This window comes from Lissotriton vulgaris, chromosome 8, assembly GCF_964263255.1.
Source record: "Lissotriton vulgaris chromosome 8, aLisVul1.2, whole genome shotgun sequence".
Classification (NCBI taxonomy): domain Eukaryota; kingdom Metazoa; phylum Chordata; class Amphibia; order Caudata; family Salamandridae; genus Lissotriton; species Lissotriton vulgaris.
Window position 1 is genome coordinate 713,090,717 of NC_141696.1, and position 20,747 is coordinate 713,111,463.

The window sequence follows — 20,747 nt, forward strand, 5'->3', positions numbered from 1 at the left end:
CTGTGGATGGTAAAGATGTGATTTCTACGGAGCCAAGATGGTTTCACTACGTCCCACAACATTCCACAGGATAGGATCCAGAGCCCTTGCAGATTACACCCCATTATGGTTGATGACCAAAGGTCTTCTGGTAATGAGAAAGCGCCATCCCTTTCCTCCATAATCAAGTTATACCATGATGAGATTTCCTTTTTAGCTGGAGGTTTATCGACCAAGGATGATATTAATTGGCTGTGACTTCCTATGGGGAATTTATTTCCACGCGTTGTACGAGAAACAAATGCGTGGTCCAACTAGCTATTTGCATATACTTGAATCTAGCAAAGTTGGAGCCAATGATGTTTCTAAGACACTCCCACAGGAGCAACTCCCCTTCTGTGAACAAATCACCCCAAACAGCCAACCCAGCTTCCTTAATCGGTATCGCTAGACTGTCTCTCAACCAAGCGGGACTCTCAGGGAGATCCCAAAGCGGAGCCCTACTATTGTAGTATCCTACCTTAATGGTTTTAGTTATCTGTGCCTACATTTTGGCCATTCCTTCCTGTCACATGTTTTTTGAGTGTCCCGTTTTGTCAACTTTTTGGGAGGACGTAAAAAGAATTTTGTCTTTATCTTTGAACCTGAACATAGTCCTCGATCTCCCACTGATTATCTTTGGTATTTTGGAGGGTCTCCAAAGTTCAGAGAAGAAACTAGTTTTTTACTCTATCTTGCTTGCCAGGAGGGAGATATGCAGAAGATGGAAAGACTCTTTGCCCCCTACAATCGAAGATTGGTACACCTCTATTTTAACTGTCTCCAGATTAGACCTGGGTAGGTCTGGTAATTCAAACAAAAAGGCGTTTTGGCATCTATTAAATTGGGCACATTGAATGTCTGGGTTTTTTTTTTTCTCATTTTTTTTTCCCCCGGGTCCAATGATTAAGCCACTTGGACATACCCCAAGGCCTGATGTCATTGTGGAAATATCCACTCTTTTCTTGGTTGGTTTTCGTCTGGTGAAATATAGTCGGTTGAGAAGGAGGAGCTGAGGGTTAAGTATCGAGGGTCAAGTTGAGCCCTACCTGCTAATTATTAGCTGAGACAGCATCCCGCTCGTATACCACTCGACTTCATCATGGAAACAAAACCCTCGTGGCAAATGAGGACAAAAAAAAAAATACTTAACACCTGCCATGAAGTTATTTCATTGCTGTAAAGTTTGTCTGGAAATTTGGCGGTGGTAATAGTTAACAAGAGCCGCAGGGGGTACTTGTGCCATTCTCCCCTCCTTTGCAGCATCTGCATCCCGCTGTGCTGCTTCCCCCTGGCCTTCTCCTTTCCTGTGGTGAAGTCTTGATCTTCAGATGGAGTCGCTTGAAATTAAAGTTAGCATTTTCTCTGGAGGATCCGTTTTTTTTTTACTGCGTGGTAGGTCCTGGGTGTGTAGCTGTCCATACAAATTGTTAAAAATAGTGGGCGGCTGCACACCAGACCACAGGGGTAGCGCGTCTACTGATTTATTTACACTGCTTAACGAGCCCTGTTGGAAAAGCGTGAAGCTACCACAGGGCAGGATGTTTGAAGAAAGACTTTCTTTCAGCAGATGTTTGATGTATGTTTGGTAACCCAGTGTTGGCTTTGAGAGTGTAACGGCGGGCAACGATAGAGCAGCTGAAATACTGACTACCAAGATATCTGATGCTAATGTGTAGTCAGTGATTTTCCAGGTTCAAGCTTGTTTATGTGCTACACAACTGGCTCAACTGAGGGAGCAGCTCATATTAGCTTTTGTGTTTGGTGCGAAAATATATATTGATTTTCCAGTCACGCTTGCGACTTCATAATTTTGAGTTTAAAGTTGAATTGAAAAGTACACTTCTTCCATTTAGCTGATCACATCCTACAATCAATTAAAGGTAAAAGCTGTTGCTTATAACATTGAGTTCGGAAAACCTTACCAATACCTTTGAAGTTAACCACTGGCTACATCTGTGTGTGGGGGAGCCGCTCGGCATGTCTGTTATTTCTGAATTTTTTTTCCCTGGCCTTCATTACTTGATGTCACTCATAGTGGTTGAAATGTCACTCATAATTACACAGAAATTTTGAAAATGTCACACAAGGCAATCTGAAACCCAGGCAGTTATGCACCTGTACACAGTGCTGCTTCGCTGATTGACAAACAGCCTCGGGAAAACAGAGCTTAAGCTTACAGCATCCGGGCTGTTTGCAATAAGCGAGGCTGCACTGAATCACAGGAGACTGTGGCCTTGCAGTCAAGTAGAGGCTCACACCCAAAGGGGGCTAAGGGGCCGGCATGTTCAACAGCGCCAAGGCCCGGAGAAATAGGGCCAGAAGTGCACCCCACAAAGGACCAAAAAAGAAGGGGGGGCAAGAAAAATGGTGACAAGACTTGGGGGAGAAAGGCGCCAAGCCACTGGCCAGTGGGTGGGCCAGGCATGATTTAAATTTTCGATATAAATCTACATGCCCCCCCTGGCCCAACCACTTATTTTCGGACCTGCACAGCAGAACAAAGTCCAGGCTGCCAATGGGCCTATCACACAGAATAAGCAAAGCTAGCTAGTTGTTACTACAAGATTGTGGAATTAGACCCCTCACTCACACACAGAAGGGGAAAAACTCCAGCTCAAAGAGTACAACAGACATCACCAAGTGCCATAGTGATTTATGACTTGATTTGTGACTGTAACACAAGGCAGCAATATTACTGGATGATTGATTTATGGCGTAATTTATGACCTGGTAACAATCCAGTGGCACTACTGTCTATTTTTGATCTATGACTTGATTTATGACATGAGATGTGATTTATGATACCCAATGAGTGACATGTGTCGTCATGACAGCAATTCATGCCAGATGATTTATGACCCCAATAAAGTTGAGAGGCTAAATATTGTGCCAATAACTTCCAAAACAATGTAATCGTTTATTGCTTTAATAAGAATGGGAGAAGCCATGTGCGAAGTTTATTGCAGGGTACAGAAGATCATGACTGAAATGAGGTAAACCCTGAGATAAAGTGCCAGCTTTTGCCTGACCTTTCACAGAACAAGGGTCAGAAGCTCCAAACAATGCAGTAATTTCACATTTAAAAAAATAAGTAATAGTTAAAAATTAAGTCAAGGGGAGAGGGTGTGGCCTTTTACCCTAATACAACAGTGGCCCCTGCTTTTTGTGTAGGGTGAAAATAGAGGGGTTAGGGAGCTATGCAAGATGGGGTTTAGATGGGGCAGGAAAATCATAAACATGTTAAGTATGGCTCTCCCATAGCTCCTTCTTACCTAATGCAGCCATTTCCTCACTACTGTTTTTGTGGAAAGGAATACTCACTGGTGGGGGAAGGGGGGTTGGGGTGAGAGGGAATGAATACAATAAATACAGAGTACACAACTAAAATTATGAAAATCGTCACATTGCCATTTTACCTAGGTGTTTCCATTTCAAGGTGCTGAATATGTTAAGAGAAAATTTGAGCCTTTTTCTTATTGCCTTTAATACACTCAATAACACTGCTGTGGAAATCACCATTGTGGATGGTGAATATTCCACAAACATATTTGCAATACAGTTTAAAAAAAGTTAGGGTATTGTTTATAAGGCAATTGGTTTCTGGACTAGAAAAGGTTACCTGCTCAACAGTGCCTGGATCAGCTCCCAATTGTCTTAGCCAATCTACAAGTTCCTTATTAGTGGAAAGCCGCAGAGACAAAACAGCTGTTGGAGGTCTCAAATTATCTAGATAAACACAGAGAAAGTTAATAAATGTAGCAAGGATGTAGATATTTTGTAGTAGTATTTGTCCCCCTTACTTCTAGTGTCTAACCATAGAAAATATTTGGTGTCCTACAAACACAATTACAGAAGCCCAAAGTAAACAAGCATTTGCAATGCAATAGGTCTCGCATTTGTAGGAGTTAGGTCTTGCATTTGTAGGAGTTAAAGCGATTGGCGTTGTAAATGACAATGTCTTTTACCTATGTGTTTTGGTTTGGAGTGTAGTGGGTGTATGTCATGTGGAGTGGAATTATGTGGGATGTGTTGCATTGTTGGTTGCATTGTTAGTTGTGGAATTGTGCGGTGTGAAGTGTATTTGTGTAGCGGAATTATGTGGCATGGTGAATAGATAAGGGGAAGAGTTGCTTTAGAATAGATAGGAAGGAGGATAGAGAAGCATAGGTAGTTTCTGCAGTAAGTGGTGAATGAACTCTGGCCAGAGAAGCACAAAATGTGTGTGAGAAAGAGAAGAAGGGAACAGCAGGCTAGAGACTTATAAAGAGGGTGCATCTGCGTACGCAGAAGACACGCTAATAAGAGGAGTATAGAATGGGTTTGAGGGTTGGAAACTTTGAAAACGTACGGGAAAGAAACTGTGCTTAAAGACTTGAAGGCAACCATATGAGAGAGTCTTGATGTTTGTTGTGGAATTGTGTCATGTGAAGTGAATGTATGTAGTGGAATTATGTGGCATGGTATGCAGTAGAATTATGTGGATATTAATTATGTGGTTTTGAGTTTAGTTGAAAATATATGGAGCGAGATTGTGTTTTATGGAGTGTGTGTATTAGTATTTTGTGGAATGTTGAGGAATTTAATTATGTGGTGCGTTGTTGAATTTTGTGGTATTATGTGGCATTTTGTAGTGTGGATTGCCTGGATGTGGTGTGTTGGGTAAAAGTGTCATTGAGTTACATTACAGCTTTCTACCTTCCTGGTCTTTTTATGAATGAACTTGAGACTTGTAAGGGGGCTGAAACAAGACATCATATGAATAGAAATATAACCTTTGCTAAGTGCAGCTTGATCTGAAACTGTGGATCTGGACTGATTGTGTACATGTTCGGGGCTGTTTGTCCAGAAGTGCAGTGATATAGGACATGTTTTTACGGCTGAGCTTGTGGTGAACTACAGATACAAAAGTAGCACCTATAATGTATCCCAGTTTTATCTGAGGGCATAATGAATGTAATGAATGTGTCAGTATCGGACCGTTCGGGACGCTGTCCGCGCAATGCGTGGGGTTCCGTAGACTGCTACGCTAAAGACTACAATCCCCATGGTGCAATGGGTGTTGTAGCGCGAGACGTCAAGACGCAAACCCGGAAACAAAAGGCAAAAGTATTGGACACTCGGAGCCGATAATTCTGGGTTCTGCTGGCGTTTGTCTGGAGCTACGGTAATCGTTTCTTGGAGAAAACTGTGAGTAAATGTTCGCGAGGGTGTTTCCGGCTGGAGGCATTCTCGGCGGACGATTCAAAACGGCTGTTTTGATCTTCTTGGTGCTTTTGGGAACAACGGACACGGCTGTGTACGTTGCGTTCTCCCTTAAGGAAGACTGTTTACCGGAATAGAGGAGTAGGAGTCATTCCTCTTAAAACACATTGTGGAGAAACGCGGAGGCGTTTATTCCTTCAGAGGTATTTGCTTTTGGAAAGAGATCAGGAACACCTTCAGTATCAGGAGAGTGCCGACTTGAGCTGAGTTCTGTTAAAGGTCCTTGCGTGGCACTATTACCTGTTACTGGCACTGACATTGTGACATTATTTTGGGTATACGGATCAACTCATTCAATCCTGGATAAGACAAGGTGCAGCTAACCTTGAACTTAATAACTTGTTTCTTTGTTTTGCGACAACTTGTTTGTGTTTTCTTTTGAACTGCAGGAGAGGAATACCAAGGGGTTCCTAGTAAGAAAGAGTGGAACAAGATTCATATGATCAAGCATTTGATTGTAACCACTGCTAGGACCCGTCATTTCTCTTCTGCATATAAAGCCTTAGAATTTTCCTTTACAGGTAGGCTAACTGTTAGGAGGGGGGAATAGTAGACTTTTCTCTCATAGAGAGCTCTGTTTGTAGTGGAAAGATTAGGGAGGGGAGTGAAACTAAAAGCCCCTTGTTCTTTGTCATTTCAGATCTCCCTCCCCGCTGTCCCCTTCCTTTCCCGCGGTTTCGGAACCCTCCTGTTGGTCTGTGATCAGTACTGGGTCACGGGTGGGTTGCGTGATCGCGTGTTTGGGACTTTCAACACAGCCCCGAGGAGAGGTGTGCCGGACCTTGACAGAATTATCGGCCCAAGGAAACGGTCCTCCTCTTGGCTGTGTTGAAAGACAATGGCCACTATGGATGATGTTTTGGCTGCCCTTGCATTAGTCCAGACGGAACTGGCTGCCTCCAATCGAGAGGTCGCTGCTTCCCGTGCTGAGAATGTCCAGATCAAAGCCCGATTAGATAGTTTACAGGCAAACCCATTCAGTGCAGGGGCTAGCTCTTCTAGTCCTTCGTCCGTGGTAGTGGAAATCCCCACCCAGATTCCGTTAGCTCCCCCCGAGAGGTTTTTTGGGGATAATAAAAAGGTCCAGGTGTTTATGACCCAAGTGCGCCTACACTTTATGTGCAAACCAAAAATGTTTACCACCAATCAAGCTCGAGTAGCCTTTTTAATTTCCTACTTGGGTGGGGAAGCAGCTCAGTGGGCAGTTCCCATAGTCAGAAGAGATGATCCCCTCTTACACGATTGGGAGGAATTCAGACAGGAGTTCGAGAAAACCTTTGACCGCAGGGCAGAAACATTTTCCGCAGATCGTGAACTATTGGCATTGAAGCAAGGCACATCTGATCTTGTCACGTATCTGAACAACTTCCGTCGCCTGGTGGCAGAAACCGATTGGCCCGAGGCTAAACAATCCGCTCTCTTTTATCAAGGGTTGAACGACGAAATGAAGGATGTACTGGCACACATTGACCCCCAACCCCGTACATGCACGGCTCTCATTGAACTTGCACTTCGCTTGGATCACCGTATCCGAGAACGCAAGGGGGAACTACGGAAGAAAGAGCCGGTGGTGATGGCACCTGAGCGAGGAGGGGGGAGCAGTGAAAAATCCCCGTCCTCTCAAGAGGCGATGGAAATAGGAGCGGTTAGAGCGGCTTTGTCCTTCGGTGAAAAGGAATATCGGAGGAAGAATGGTTTGTGCTTATATTGCGGGAAAAAGGGGCACTACCTAAGGGAATGTCCAGTGAAGCCGAAAACCGGAAGGTTTAAGTCAAACCAGACCGCAGCGAGTACAGTGGAAGAGAAATCGGGAAACTCCAAAGCTTGAGGATACATGAAGGGGAATCCTCAAGCCGAATCCTCATCCCTTCCATCACGGCCTGTTGTGACCAAGACGAAAACCACGTATATCTATCTATGCACCTGGTGATGGATAAAGGAGAACAAGAAGTAAAAGCGATGGTGGATTCCGGTGCTACGGGGTGTTTTATGGATTATGCGGAAGCAGATAGGCTGGGCATCCCGCTCATCGAGAAGAAACATCCTGAACCAGTATATGCTGTGGATGGAAGTGAGTTAATTGCTGGACCCATAAAATTTCACACTCCGGAATATCGGTGTATAAGCAATGATTCACATCAGGAAGACATCTCCTTTAATATCATCCAGGCACCCCAATATGGGATAATACTGGGCCTTCCCTGGCTTCAAACACATGAGCCCTCCACTCATTGGACCTCAAAATCCATCAACTTCAACTCTGAGTATTGTAAAGAGCACTGCTTAATCTCCACGGCTAGTCCTTCTCAGACCTTGGCAAGAGGTTTTAACATCGCCACCGCCGCGGAGAAAGAGGTGCAGCTTCCGTCATGTTATGCTGAGTACGCTGAGGTATTCAGTGAAGAACAAGCAGAGACCCTACCCCCTCACAGAACCTTTGATTGCCGCATCGACCTTGTTCCGGGAGCGGTGATTCCTAACGGCAGGCTCTATGCTCTTACCATTCCAGAAAATGAATACTTGAGGAAGTACCTTGACAAATACCTGGCCTTGGGGTATATACGCCCCTCTCGATCACCGGCATCTTCGCCTTTATTCTTTGTCCCTAAAGCCAACGGGGACAAGAGGTGTTGCATTGACTATCGCGCATTAAACACCGTCACGGTGAAGAACCAGTACCCTCTACCATTAATTCCTGTCCTACTCGAACAGGTCCGAACAGCCAATATCTATACCAAGCTAGATCTACGAGGAGCCTACCATCTGGTCCGTATTAAGAAAGGCGACGAATGGAAGACAGCATTTAAGACGCGGTATGGGCTGTTTGAGTATCTCGTGATGCCTTTCGGCTTGTGTAACGCCCCTGCCGCGTTTCAATACTTTTTAAACGAAGTCTTGAGAGAATATCTGGATCTCTTCGTGGTCGTCTATATTGACGATATTCTCGTCTATTCCACCAGGACGAGTGAACACCAATCCCACGTGAAACAGGTACTGGGTGCCCTGATGAAACACCATCTCTATTGCAAGATTACAAAATGCGAATTCCACGTTACTACCGTCGAGTTTCTGGGAGTGATGCTTACGCCCTCCGGACAGGTCATGGCGGAAAGGAAGGTTCAAGCAATCAAAGAATGGCCATGCCCGCGGAATGTAAAGGATATTCAGTGTCTATTGGGGTTTGCGAACTTCTATCGGAGGTTTATCTGTGGGTTTTCTGCATTGGTATCCCCATTGACTCGTTTAACCAGGAAGACGGTACCATTTCTGTGGGATTCCGATGCACAACAAGCGTTTGAAGGGTTGAAAGAGGCCTTTATCAAAGCTCCTGTTCTTCGACATGCCAATCCTTCCTTGCCTTTTATCGTGGAAGCGGATGCATCCGAGGTCGCTTTGGGAGCGATTCTGTCACAAAGGCAGGAAGATTCAGGCATGTTACACCCCATTGCCTATATGTCAAGGAAACTCAACCCTGCAGAAATCAACTATACAATAGCCGAAAAGGAGCTACTGGCAATAAAGGACGCCTTTGTGGAATGGAGACATTGGTTACTGGGGGCAGTTCATCAGGTGACTGTCTACACAGATCATCGCAACCTGCAATTCATGAGGTCAGCTCACCACTTGACTCCTCGACAGTTACGCTGGATGCTCTTTTTTGAGGAATATCGTTTCATAGTCACCTTCAGACCCGGAAGCATGAATAAAAAGGCGGATGCTCTAACCAGGCAAGAACATCCGGCCTTACACTTGCAGACTCAGAAAAGATCCATTCTTGATCCATCCAATGTGTTGTGTGTGACTCAGTCCAGTGATTTTGTGCAGTCTGTCCGGTCAGGGATCCAATCATGTTCATGGAGGACCTGGCTTAGACATCACCCCGAATGGAGGCTGAGACAAGGTGTGGCGATGAAAGGGAAACAGGTGCTGGTGCCCACAAAGACATTACGACTTCAGGTGTTTAAATGGTGCCATGACATTCCAAGTGCAGGACACATGGGTTATATAAAGACCTTGGAGAAAGCGTTGAGACAATTTTGGTGGCCCTCCATTCGGCTGGACTTGAAACAATGGAGTAGGCAATGTGTGATTTGTGCCCGAATGAAATCGGATCGACAACAACCTCAAGGTCTCTTAATGCCTTTGCCAACCCCTGAAACACCCTGGGAAAGTATTTCTGTGGATTTTATCGTAGGGTTGCCGAAAGATCAAGGAAAGACAGCCATCATAGTTGTGATAGACTTCCTCACCAAGATGGGCCATTTCATCGCCTGCGATAAAGTACCCACTGCAGGTCAACTAGCTCATCTCCTGTTAACCCACATAGTTAGGTTGCATGGACTTCCTACAGTGATAGTGTCTGACAGGGGGGCCCAATTCACGGCGGGGTTTTGGAAAGTGTGGTGTGCGGAGTTGGGGATTTCCTCCTCTTTATCTACCAGTTTCCATCCACAGTCAGATGGCCAAACGGAGAGACTGAACCAGTCCCTTAAGCAGTACCTTCGTTGTTATGTTATTGCAGACACGGACTCATGGGTGGATTGGTTGTGGGTGGCGGAAGTGGCCTATAACAGCTCTTTGCACTCCTCAACGGGTCATTCCCCTTTCTTCAGCAATTATGGGCACCATCCTAGGGTTACTCCTTTTTTCCTCCCTAAAACCACCATTCGTCTTCCAGAGGTTAAGGCTCGATTGTTGCGCATTCGCCGTGTTCTTTTGGCAACGCGTAAACATCTGATCCAGGCCAAGGGGAGGTACAAAGCTCAGGCTGACAAGCACCGTAGGCCGAGCCCTGTTTACAAGTGTGGGGACCGGGTGTGGTTGTCCACCAGGTACATCAAGTTTCGCAGGTTTAGCGTCTTTAACCCTAAGTTTATTGGGCCATATAAGGTGGTGAGAATGGTGAATCCGGTGGCGGTACGATTGCGATTGCCTGCCCATTTGCGCATTCACCCTGTGTTTCATGTGTCCCTGTTGAAGCCTTCTCGTAGTCCTGTGCATCGCCCCCCTGTGCCTGTGTGGGTGCAGAATGACTCTGAGTATGAGGTATCGCGTGTGTTGGACTCCAGGTGGGTGCGGGGGAGGCTTCAGTACTTGTTGTCCTGGAAGGGCTACGGGCCTGAAGAAAATTCTTGGGAGCCTGCCAGGGCAGTGCATGCCCCGAGGTTGGTGTCTTCATTTCATCGCAGTCACCCGGATAAGCCTGCTCCGGGCCAGCGTCCCTTGTAAAAGGGGGGTGTACTGTCAGTATCGGACCGTTCGGGACGCTGTCCGCGCAATGCGTGGGGTTCCGTAGACTGCTACGCTAAAGACTACAATCCCCATGGTGCAATGGGTGTTGTAGCGCGAGACGTCAAGACGCAAACCCGGAAACAAAAGGCAAAAGTATTGGACACTCGGAGCCGATAATTCTGGGTTCTGCTGGCGTTTGTCTGGAGCTACGGTAATCGTTTCTTGGAGAAAACTGTGAGTAAATGTTCGCGAGGGTGTTTCCGGCTGGAGGCATTCTCGGCGGACGATTCAAAACGGCTGTTTTGATCTTCTTGGTGCTTTTGGGAACAACGGACACGGCTGTGTACGTTGCGTTCTCCCTTAAGGAAGACTGTTTACCGGAATAGAGGAGTAGGAGTCATTCCTCTTAAAACACATTGTGGAGAAACGCGGAGGCGTTTATTCCTTCAGAGGTATTTGCTTTTGGAAAGAGATCAGGAACACCTTCAGTATCAGGAGAGTGCCGACTTGAGCTGAGTTCTGTTAAAGGTCCTTGCGTGGCACTATTACCTGTTACTGGCACTGACATTGTGACATTATTTTGGGTATACGGATCAACTCATTCAATCCTGGATAAGACAAGGTGCAGCTAACCTTGAACTTAATAACTTGTTTCTTTGTTTTGCGACAACTTGTTTGTGTTTTCTTTTGAACTGCAGGAGAGGAATACCAAGGGGTTCCTAGTAAGAAAGAGTGGAACAAGATTCATATGATCAAGCATTTGATTGTAACCACTGCTAGGACCCGTCATTTCTCTTCTGCATATAAAGCCTTAGAATTTTCCTTTACAGGTAGGCTAACTGTTAGGAGGGGGGAATAGTAGACTTTTCTCTCATAGAGAGCTCTGTTTGTAGTGGAAAGATTAGGGAGGGGAGTGAAACTAAAAGCCCCTTGTTCTTTGTCATTTCAGATCTCCCTCCCCGCTGTCCCCTTCCTTTCCCGCGGTTTCGGAACCCTCCTGTTGGTCTGTGATCAGTACTGGGTCACGGGTGGGTTGCGTGATCGCGTGTTTGGGACTTTCAACACAGCCCCGAGGAGAGGTGTGCCGGACCTTGACAGAATGTTATCAGGTCTCCCAGGATCATTTTCTAATAGCCTATTAGGAAAAGTGAAAACTTATTCGTCAGTAACATTTACATTATTACAAACACATCGGATCACTTCCGTACTTCATACTTTAACCTCGCTTCTGTTTGGTTAAAAAAACACATCCGACTCATGACTTTCTTTGTTGCATTAAGTAGAAAGATTGCAAAATATCATCAGATCCAACGTGATTAGAGAGCCTCCTGTTAGTCAAATGTCTTCAAATCAGGCAAACCAGATTTAGTTGTGCCATTGCTGCTGTTAACAATAGTAGCAATATACCGCTATCTTATGCAAAGAGACCCGATCCTAATAATTTCAAAATAAAAATGTCCTACAGTCATGCACCTCAACGAAATAAGATACGGACATTACATTATAAAACAAGCCACAATCGAGTGCTGGCCCGGTGTACCGCAGAATGTGTGCATGGTTACTTTCCCTTTAAGAATCTTTGATGCATCATTAAAGATAATAGGGGTGGTGGAAAGAAAGAAGCAAGTTCAAGGCAGGAAAAAACGTTTCCTTGGAGAAAAAAAGCAGGGCCTGTCCCTCTGCCTGGTGTCAGACCCGCCTTTAATAAAACCCCAAAGAGCCGAGGAAAGGACAGAGCTGGGTGCCGAGACTTGCCATGCTGGGATTGTTGGGAACTCTCTTAAGTGGTTTTTGTTTTTTTAAACAAGGGTGCCATTCTGGGTACAATCAATGTATCTAGCCCCGGCTGACAGGGATGAGGTGGCTTCTACTCTGGGTCCTAGAAGCACACAGTTTCTGCCAGGTGAGTGAGGGGTGCATTGGAAAGGGGGGCATAGGGGGGAGGCTTCTGTCAATGTTCACACAGAGAGGGCAGGTCGGTGCACTTACAGAAGTGGGAAATCGGGCAGTGCTGGATTAATTGCATTCATGTGTGTATTGATGTGTGAAGTTAGAGGTACTTGCGTGATCGCATGCAACTTTTATTCCAGACTATCTGAAAAGTTAATTACTGCTGAGTGTGCATCATGAGGGGAACGCGCAACAACTCCGTGCTCGGCAGATTGGTAATGGTGTTTCCAGAGGCTGCGCAGTGAAGGGTATTATATGAATTGGAAAGTTGGTGTTTTAAATGCTTACTTTTGTGGAAAGGGCACAAGCTGGAGTGAGTGGCTGGATGAGCCATGACACACGTGGCAGCAGCTGCAGGAACTGCGGAGGGGGTGTGGGGGAGGAGAGAGAAGCATGGCTGGGAGCACGGCTTGACAGATGCGCCGGCGGACTCAGCACGGGGTCACTGTCCACCCCCTCTCCGTTCTGGGCACGAGAGCCCCTGGTACGCTGCCCGTTCCGGGCACCGGCAAGGAGGCAGGGGCGTGACTAGGCATGGTAGCCAGAGAGTCGGACCTGCAAACCTGGAGGGCTGGCATGCTCTGCCACCAGTCCTTACTGGGCACGGACGCCCATGCCAAGCGTCTGTATTGGGTACCGAAGTGTGGGGAAACGCTCAGCTGGGAGCACAGACTCTACAACTATGCCTGCCCGGAGCATGTACTGACATGGTCACAGCAGCCTCTGGTACCCTATTTGCCTTCATTACAGCCGTCTTCAGCAGGGCATCCTATCTGTACTGGGCACGGCAGGTGCACAGTACGCGGTTACATCTGTCACCAGGCGACTGTTAATGATGCTGGGAGTAAAACAGCAGTGGCCTCACAGGGGTGGTGATATCCTGGAGCAATGTTGTGGAAGGGGTGTGGGAGAGCCACAGGGAGAGGTTATGTGTGCACAATGACATAAATCTCGGAATCACGTTCCTGCAAACAAAATACCCAAACAAGTTATATGCGCACCACAAAATATATATTTTTAAAAGGGCGCTGTGTTCATACAGTTTTTGTGGGTGACGTAGAATGAAAACCGGGCTGAAGCAGCCACGGGTCAAAAGCATGAAAACAATGAAGTTAACAAACCCGCGATTGGTGCGTGTGTGGGCCACAGCGAGACATGCGGTTTTGATTATCACGCCTGTGTCTGGGCACGATAATTGAAACCACATGGCGGCGGTGCGGGTAACCAACACCAATAGGCCAAAGGCGGAGCAAAGCGCCCGCCTTTGGCCAATTGCATACTGTCTTTGTAAAAAAGACGCACACAAAGGCCAATAATGTGGACCAAAGGAAAAGCACATGCACGAGCGTGTGCGATTCCTAGGTTCGCTTTGAACCCCCCTCAAGAGGTCTCTCGCTGCGCGAGCAGTGATGCGCATTGCAAGGCTAGGCAAAATACCTAAAAAGTAATTGTATTTGCACTCACCAGCCAATGTTAGATATGGCATATTTCATGCTTGTGTTTTGGAAGTTGTTCCCTAATAATGAAAATATCATAAAGGTCCTGTTCCTAAACGTATCTAATATTACCTAGAACATCTGACGTTATTGTGTTAACTTTAATGCTGTCATGAAATGGACGGGCTTGGTTTACCTTTTCACCATTCAATGTTTATCTGTTTGCCTCTGGTCAACAAAAATACATGTGAACCTGGGTAAACAAAAGCACTACATCCACCTGGTCTTAAAACTTTTTTGTAGCTATTTTGGGCATGATTGATCCTCACATCCAAGACTTCACAGTATGTTGCCTCCTAGAGCAAGAGGGAGAGCTGTGTTAATGTGACTTCTCAACAAGACTGGTGACCTCCCAAAGGCTGCATTCTAGCATACACATTTTAAAGCACTCTTCAAACATATGGGCCATTTTGGGATTTTTACATATTATAAAGGTGACAGACTCTACTAAAAACAGTACCCTGTTATCTAATCTTCATTAGTTACAGGGAACCATTAAGTGAGGCAATATATTCCTAAAGCAGACTGAATTATTTTGCACCCGGGGTTTCCAACCTTGACATGTTACCATGGAGGGAAGGCATAGTGGGAAGGCAGCTCACCATGGCATGGTACCTTCCAGGTAGTAAAAGTCATCAGTTGGTTGGAGGCCTGTACACTAAACAGTTGCCAGGTAATAATGCTTCCAATAAAGTTGGCCTGTAGCTAAGAGTTAAGCGGCAGCTTAGTAGTGAAGTAACTAATAAAAACTGAAAACACTCTCGGCAGGCTATGCATCCCCAGTACATTGCTAGAGAAGTCATGTATCCTTTTGTATTGTGTAGACAGCATGAAATGCATGATTATAATGTATGAACACCTTTAATATTATTTTTTGCCATAAAATGGATGTTTGGAACATCTGGGGATGCAACTGCACAGGCATATCACGGAACAGCTGCTCCCTGTTTCTATTTTATAGACCATTCATTAGAAATTCTTATACACGTCATATGAATATGAATCAGTATGATGCAAAAAAGGCATTGGATTTAGGCCCAGGTCTCTGTACTGGGATGAATGTATGACATTGTTCTGCATTCTGCCCATCAACTGTTGTTTTTGCAATTGTCAACCCGAGTGGGATGGGTATGCTCAGACGTGAGTCCCATGCTCTCCACACCACTGGAGTCAAGCTATCCTGGCTGAAGACGGCTGATAGCCAGAAACCAGTCCTAGGATGCTTAATTCCGGTCCAGGAAAGACATGGCTTGGCAGTTGGGGCTGGACTGTTCCCATGAGGCACAGGGTCAAGGCTGATTTGCATATGGCCATGTCTGAACTGGGGTGGTGTGGAGTGCAAAAAAACGATGGATTTAGGCCCAGATCTCTGTACTGGGGAGAATGTATGACATTGTTCTGCATTCTGTCCATCAACTATTGTTTTTGCAATTGTCACCCCGAGTGGGATGGGTATGCTCAGACGTGAGTCCCATGCTCTCCACACCACTGGAGTCAAGCTATCCTGGCTGAAGGCGGCTGATAGCCAGAAACCGGCCCTAGGATGCTTGATTCCGGTCCAGGAAAGACATGGTTTGGCAGTTTGGGCTGGACTGTTCCCATGAGGCACAGGGTCAAGGCTGATTTGCATATGGCCATGTCTGAACTGGGGTGGTGTGGAGTGCTGAAAAAGGATGGATTTAGGCCCAGATCTCTGTACTGGGGTGAATGTATGACATTGTTCTGCATTCTGTCCATCAACTGTTGTTTTTGCAATTGTCACCCCGAGTGGGATGGGTATGCTCAGACGTGAGTCCCATGCTCTCCACACCACTGGAGTCAAGCTATCCTGGCTGAAAACGGCTGATAGCCAGAAACCGGTCCTAGGATGCATGATTCCGGTCCAGGAAAGACATGGCTTGGCAGTTCGGGCAGGACTGTTCCTATGAGGCACAGGGTCAATGGTGATTTGCATATGGCCATGTCTGAACTGGGGTGGTGTGGAGTGCAAAAAGACGATGGATTTAGGCCCAGATCTCTGTACTGGGGTGAATGTATGACATTGTTCTGCATTCTGTCCATCAACTATTGTTTTGGCAATTGTCACCCCGAGTGGGGTGGGTATGCTCAGACGTGAGTCCCATGCTCTCCACACCACTGGAGTCAAGCTATCCTGGCTGAAGACGACTGATAGCCAGAAACCGGTCCTAGGATGCTTGATTCCGGTCCAGGAAAGACATGGCTTGGCAGTTCGGGCTGGACTGTTCCCATGAGGCACAGGGTCAAGGCTGATTTGCATATGGCCATGTCTGAACTGGGGTGGTGTGGAGTGCAAAAAAACGATGGATTTAGGCCCAGATCTCTGTACTGGGGTGAATGTATGACATTGTTCTGCATTTTGTCCATCAACTGTTGTTTTTGCTAAAAAGGTATTGCACATCATGTGTTATAAATGTAAATATGAAGGTGGATGGGGTGTTTTTAGATCATATTAATTAATGATACCTAAATTATGTTATTCATTGTAATAAGATCCAAGTTACTTGGCTACCAACAATACATTACATATATCACTGTGGATTAATTTTTAAATTGGTTTATAAAAATATGGCAAACAGCCTTTACAATGAAGCCGGAACCCCGCATGCCTTTACCACGCAGGCTTTACCACACATTCAACACTACCACGCATGCCATTACTACACAAGTCTTTACAACTAATATGCCTTTATCAAGCATCTCATTACAACGCATTTCGTCATGAAGGCATGAATGGTAAAAGCATATTCGTTGTTAAAGTTTTATGCTATGTACATGTAAGCATTTAAGCATTAAGTATTTTGAAAGATTTGTTTAGGGTTTACGGTGGGCAAGAGTATCATGAGTTTCAGGGCTGTAAGGAACTTTTGGTTTTAGGAAGGGTATGGGTTTTGGGGTGGCAAGGGAATTTTTAGTGTTTAGGGTGGGTTTTGGTTATTGGGTGGTATGGGTAATTTTAGGGTTTAGAGTGGGTATGGGATTTTGGGGGTCAAGGGTTTTTCCAGTGTTTAGGTTGGGTATGGATTTTCGGGTGCAAGAGAATTTTCAGGGTATAGGGCAGGGCAGGTATGAGTTTTTGGGCTTAAAGGGTATTTTTAGTTTTTAGGGCGGGTATTGGTTTTTGGGTGGCAAGTATATTTTTGGGCTTTAGGGTGGGTATTGGGTTTTGGATTGTAAGGGAACTTTTAGGGCTCAGGTTGGGTTTGGGTTGGCAATGGAATTTTTAGGGTTTAGGGTGGATTTGGGTTTTTGAATGGCAAGGGTAAATTTAGGGTTTTGGGTGGGTATGGGTTTTTGGGTGCTAAGGGTTTTTAGGGATAAGGGTGGGTATGGGTTTTGGGGTAGCAAGGGCGAATGCTTGTGTGTGTATGTATATATGACATGCATGAACGCTTGAAGAAATTGGAAACAACTATTAAAGAAAGAAAAGCACAAAAGTTCTTAAGAGATAAGAATGATTATGAGTGGGGGCAAATTTAAACTTTTGCGAAAAAATTTGAGAGTGTAAGAAGACAGCGATTGAACCACAAAGGGCCAAATAGAACAGATGGACAATCGGAATTGAGCAGTAATCAGAGTTCTGAAGTTGATACCGATTTAGAGGAAGGGCACAGAAGACAAGGAGTGCCAGTTGTGCCATTAGTCATAGAAGAATTTGTTTTTAGAACAGGAGAGAAGGTTCAATCTTGGTCCAAGACCTCCTGTGAATTATGAAGGCACACAAAGAGGAAAAGGCAGAGGCAACAGAGGCACAAGGGGTTGAAACAATGTCAACGCTACAAATACGAAAAAGACAAAGAAGTTGAAGCAGTAACCCAAGCAGAGGAAGCCACAATTGTGAATTTGACCGATCTCACGCTTTCAGATAAATGTAAATGTAAATGAAAATGCCAGCATTTGTAGAGCACACAGCTACCTCCAACGGAAGTGTCCCGGCGCTGTCCGTATACCGCTTAGGAACCCTTCCTGGCTTTTCCCCCTGCATGTTAGCAGCTCCCCATGTGGAAAAGCAATGCCGGCTCCCAAAGGATGCAGGGAGCTGGCTGGGACCATGGGGGAATTGGGGCTTCCCCCACGGTCCCCAATGGGTTTTTTATAAGCCCTGGGGGATGGGGTCCCCGGGGATAATAGAAATTAGTGATAGGGGCTATTTTTTTACTGTAAAATTAGGAGTCGCGCCCCCAGCACGGCGCTCAGTGCTGCCCCCTGGTGTGCACGCATTGGATGCATGACTCCCAACGTGTAGGGTGCGCAACTCCAACCATTTGGTGCACAACTTCTACACGTTGGGTGCACAACTCTGACACATTGGGTGCGTGACTCCAAGCAAAAACAAATATTTTTGAGATATACATCAAGCTTATGTGTTTGAATCTTGGGTGGCTCTAAAAAGAGCCCTTGTGTTTATTGAGAGATTTTGGTACCTATAAGTAAGTACCTATGCAAAGTCTGAATTTGATGAGGAATACTCTGTTACCCTAATCTGTAAAATGTACACCATCTCTCCTATAGATGCCATCCATATTAAAACGCAGACTGTTGTGGTAAATGGACCCCATCCTATAATCTCTGAGAAAAGCAGAAACAGATTTATTGACATGTTTCATAGCTTTATCAATCTGTGGACAACATTTATTAGACCAGTTCCATTTCTGCCTTTGGCATATGTTAGAATAGACAAAGGCAGTTTGGTGGAAAAGTGACATCACTTCTGTAAAGGTGTCCTTCATAAGCATTTCTAGACCTACCCCAGTCAAAGTGCCTAGGTCATTGCCACCACAGTGCATAATTATCAGGGTGTTGGAGGTGCAAAAAGGATTTAACCAATGGCATCAATTGATGCCACTTTAACCTTCTCATTCCAATCCATTTAATGTCTACATTTGGCAAAGCTAGGTCTTTGCCAATGCCTCTATTTTCTGCATACCTTTGGCTCCAGAAAATATAGCTGTGCCCCACAATCCACAATCTAAGCATCCTGAAGGGAGGTCTGGATGCACTCAGAAGGTGTCTGTGTGTGAAATGGCAGTTTGAGAAGTGAGATTATTCTAAAATGGTGGATAAGATGCAGTTTTGAAAAAAGAAAAGAAATGATTGGCTGTATGAGAGTATTCTAGTCTGAAAAGTAGGTTGCATGTTTCTGTTTTTCAAAAGCATGTTTCTTATTGGTTAAGAAAAACTGTTTGAAAGGAACATTCCATAAGATAAGAATATATTTCCAAAGGTCAAGCACACTTGCTGTTTGTATTAGCAACATTATGTGCTGAACTTGTGACCTGTGTGCTCAGTTGAGTGTTCCATGAACTGTTATCATGGTAACAGGCAGTAAGCAGTTTGGGGGTAAGGTTCAAACTTATGTCAATTGGAAAAGGTTGAAATGTGTAACCAATATAAATGTGTGTTAGCTTTTGAATTAATGTGGGAAGCAATGTGATTTGATATTTACATGTATGTGTGCAGAATGAGAGGGAAAGTTTGCCAATTTTTTGGTTTTACTAAGAGCAATACAGTACAGAGATTCAGTATAAGAAAATATGGTGTGTGACTGACATACTTCTTAATCTACATATCAATTTGAAAGGTAAGATATTAATTTGTGAAGGTTGTATGTGGTGTTTTTGTTTTTAGATTAATGTGTTTCTCCTAGTAAAGTCCAGGGAGTAGTCTTGCTTGTCTAGAATCACATTGTGAGATTGTGTTCATTTGGCAACCATTGTGAGAGAAGCATTTGGTAACTTCATGTGTTTGTTGACAGCTAACTGCTTTAAAACTTGTAATGCTGTAAAGTTTTAGTAGCATTAGAAGCCAGTCATTGTTTATGTATTTGTAAAATGAGTAAGGTTCCACAGTACAGTGCAGTTCTAAAATATATGGAATGTGTACAGTCATCTCACCTGTTCCAGACTAGTAAATGTTGTTTGGTAAAGTGCAAGGGATACTGGGCCATATGTATGAAGCCTTTTGTGATTCGCAAAGGCCGAAATTCGCAGAATTTTGGTCTTTGCCAATCGCAAACGGCCTTTTTGCATGTTTTGGGATGTATGAAACATTCCCAAAATAAGGAATTGCAAACTTGTGCGATTTCTTATTTTGCCATAGCATTTAAGGAATCGCAAATTTTGCGATTCCTTAAATGATATGTATGATACATTTTTGAAGTGCGAATTTGTGTTAAGGAATCGCAATTTACCACCAACTTGTAGTTGGTGGTAATTTGCGATTTCTCATAATAATGCCCTATTTGGCATTCGTGAGGGTGGTATGTGACACACATACATGCCCGTAGGGCATGTATGTGTGCCACATGCACACACATGTAGATTTGAGGGGTGCAGCAGGGTGTCTTTGAGACACCCCTGCACCCTTGTAATAATTCTCAAATTGCGATTAGCAAATTGCGAATTCGCAATTTGAGAATTATTGCACCATCATTCCTATGGGCCTCCTAGCCCATAGGAATGCATTGGAAAATATTCCTTAATTGCGAATTCGCAAAATGCGAATTCGCAAGTAAGGAAGCTTAAGGAATCGCAAAATAAATGCTATTTTGTTCATACATACCATTTTGCGTTTCCTAAATAGCGATTCCTTAAAATTCGCTATTTAGGAAATGCAAAATAGTTTGATGATACATATGGCCCTTAAGGAATCACAAAATAAATGCTATTTTGTTCATACATACCATTTTACATTTCCTAAATAGCGATTCCTTAAAATTCGCTATTTAGGAAATGCAAAATAGTTTGATGATACATATGGCCCACTGTT

The 20,747-nt window shown here is 44.7% G+C and overlaps 1 protein-coding gene across 4 annotated transcripts in view; it reads right to left on the reverse strand.

Moving 5' to 3' along the window:
- The window catches only part of MAP3K15 (mitogen-activated protein kinase kinase kinase 15), a 1,281,486-nt gene that overhangs the window by 26,001 nt on the left and 1,234,738 nt on the right, over positions 1 to 20,747 (reverse strand). For all 4 annotated transcript variants that reach the window (XM_086934586.1, XM_086934588.1, XM_086934587.1 and 1 more), the window contains one exon: positions 3,641 to 3,747. In XM_086934586.1, coding sequence (XP_086790712.1) covers positions 3,641 to 3,747 — 107 coding nt within the window. The remainder of the gene's footprint in view (positions 1 to 3,640; positions 3,748 to 20,747) is intronic.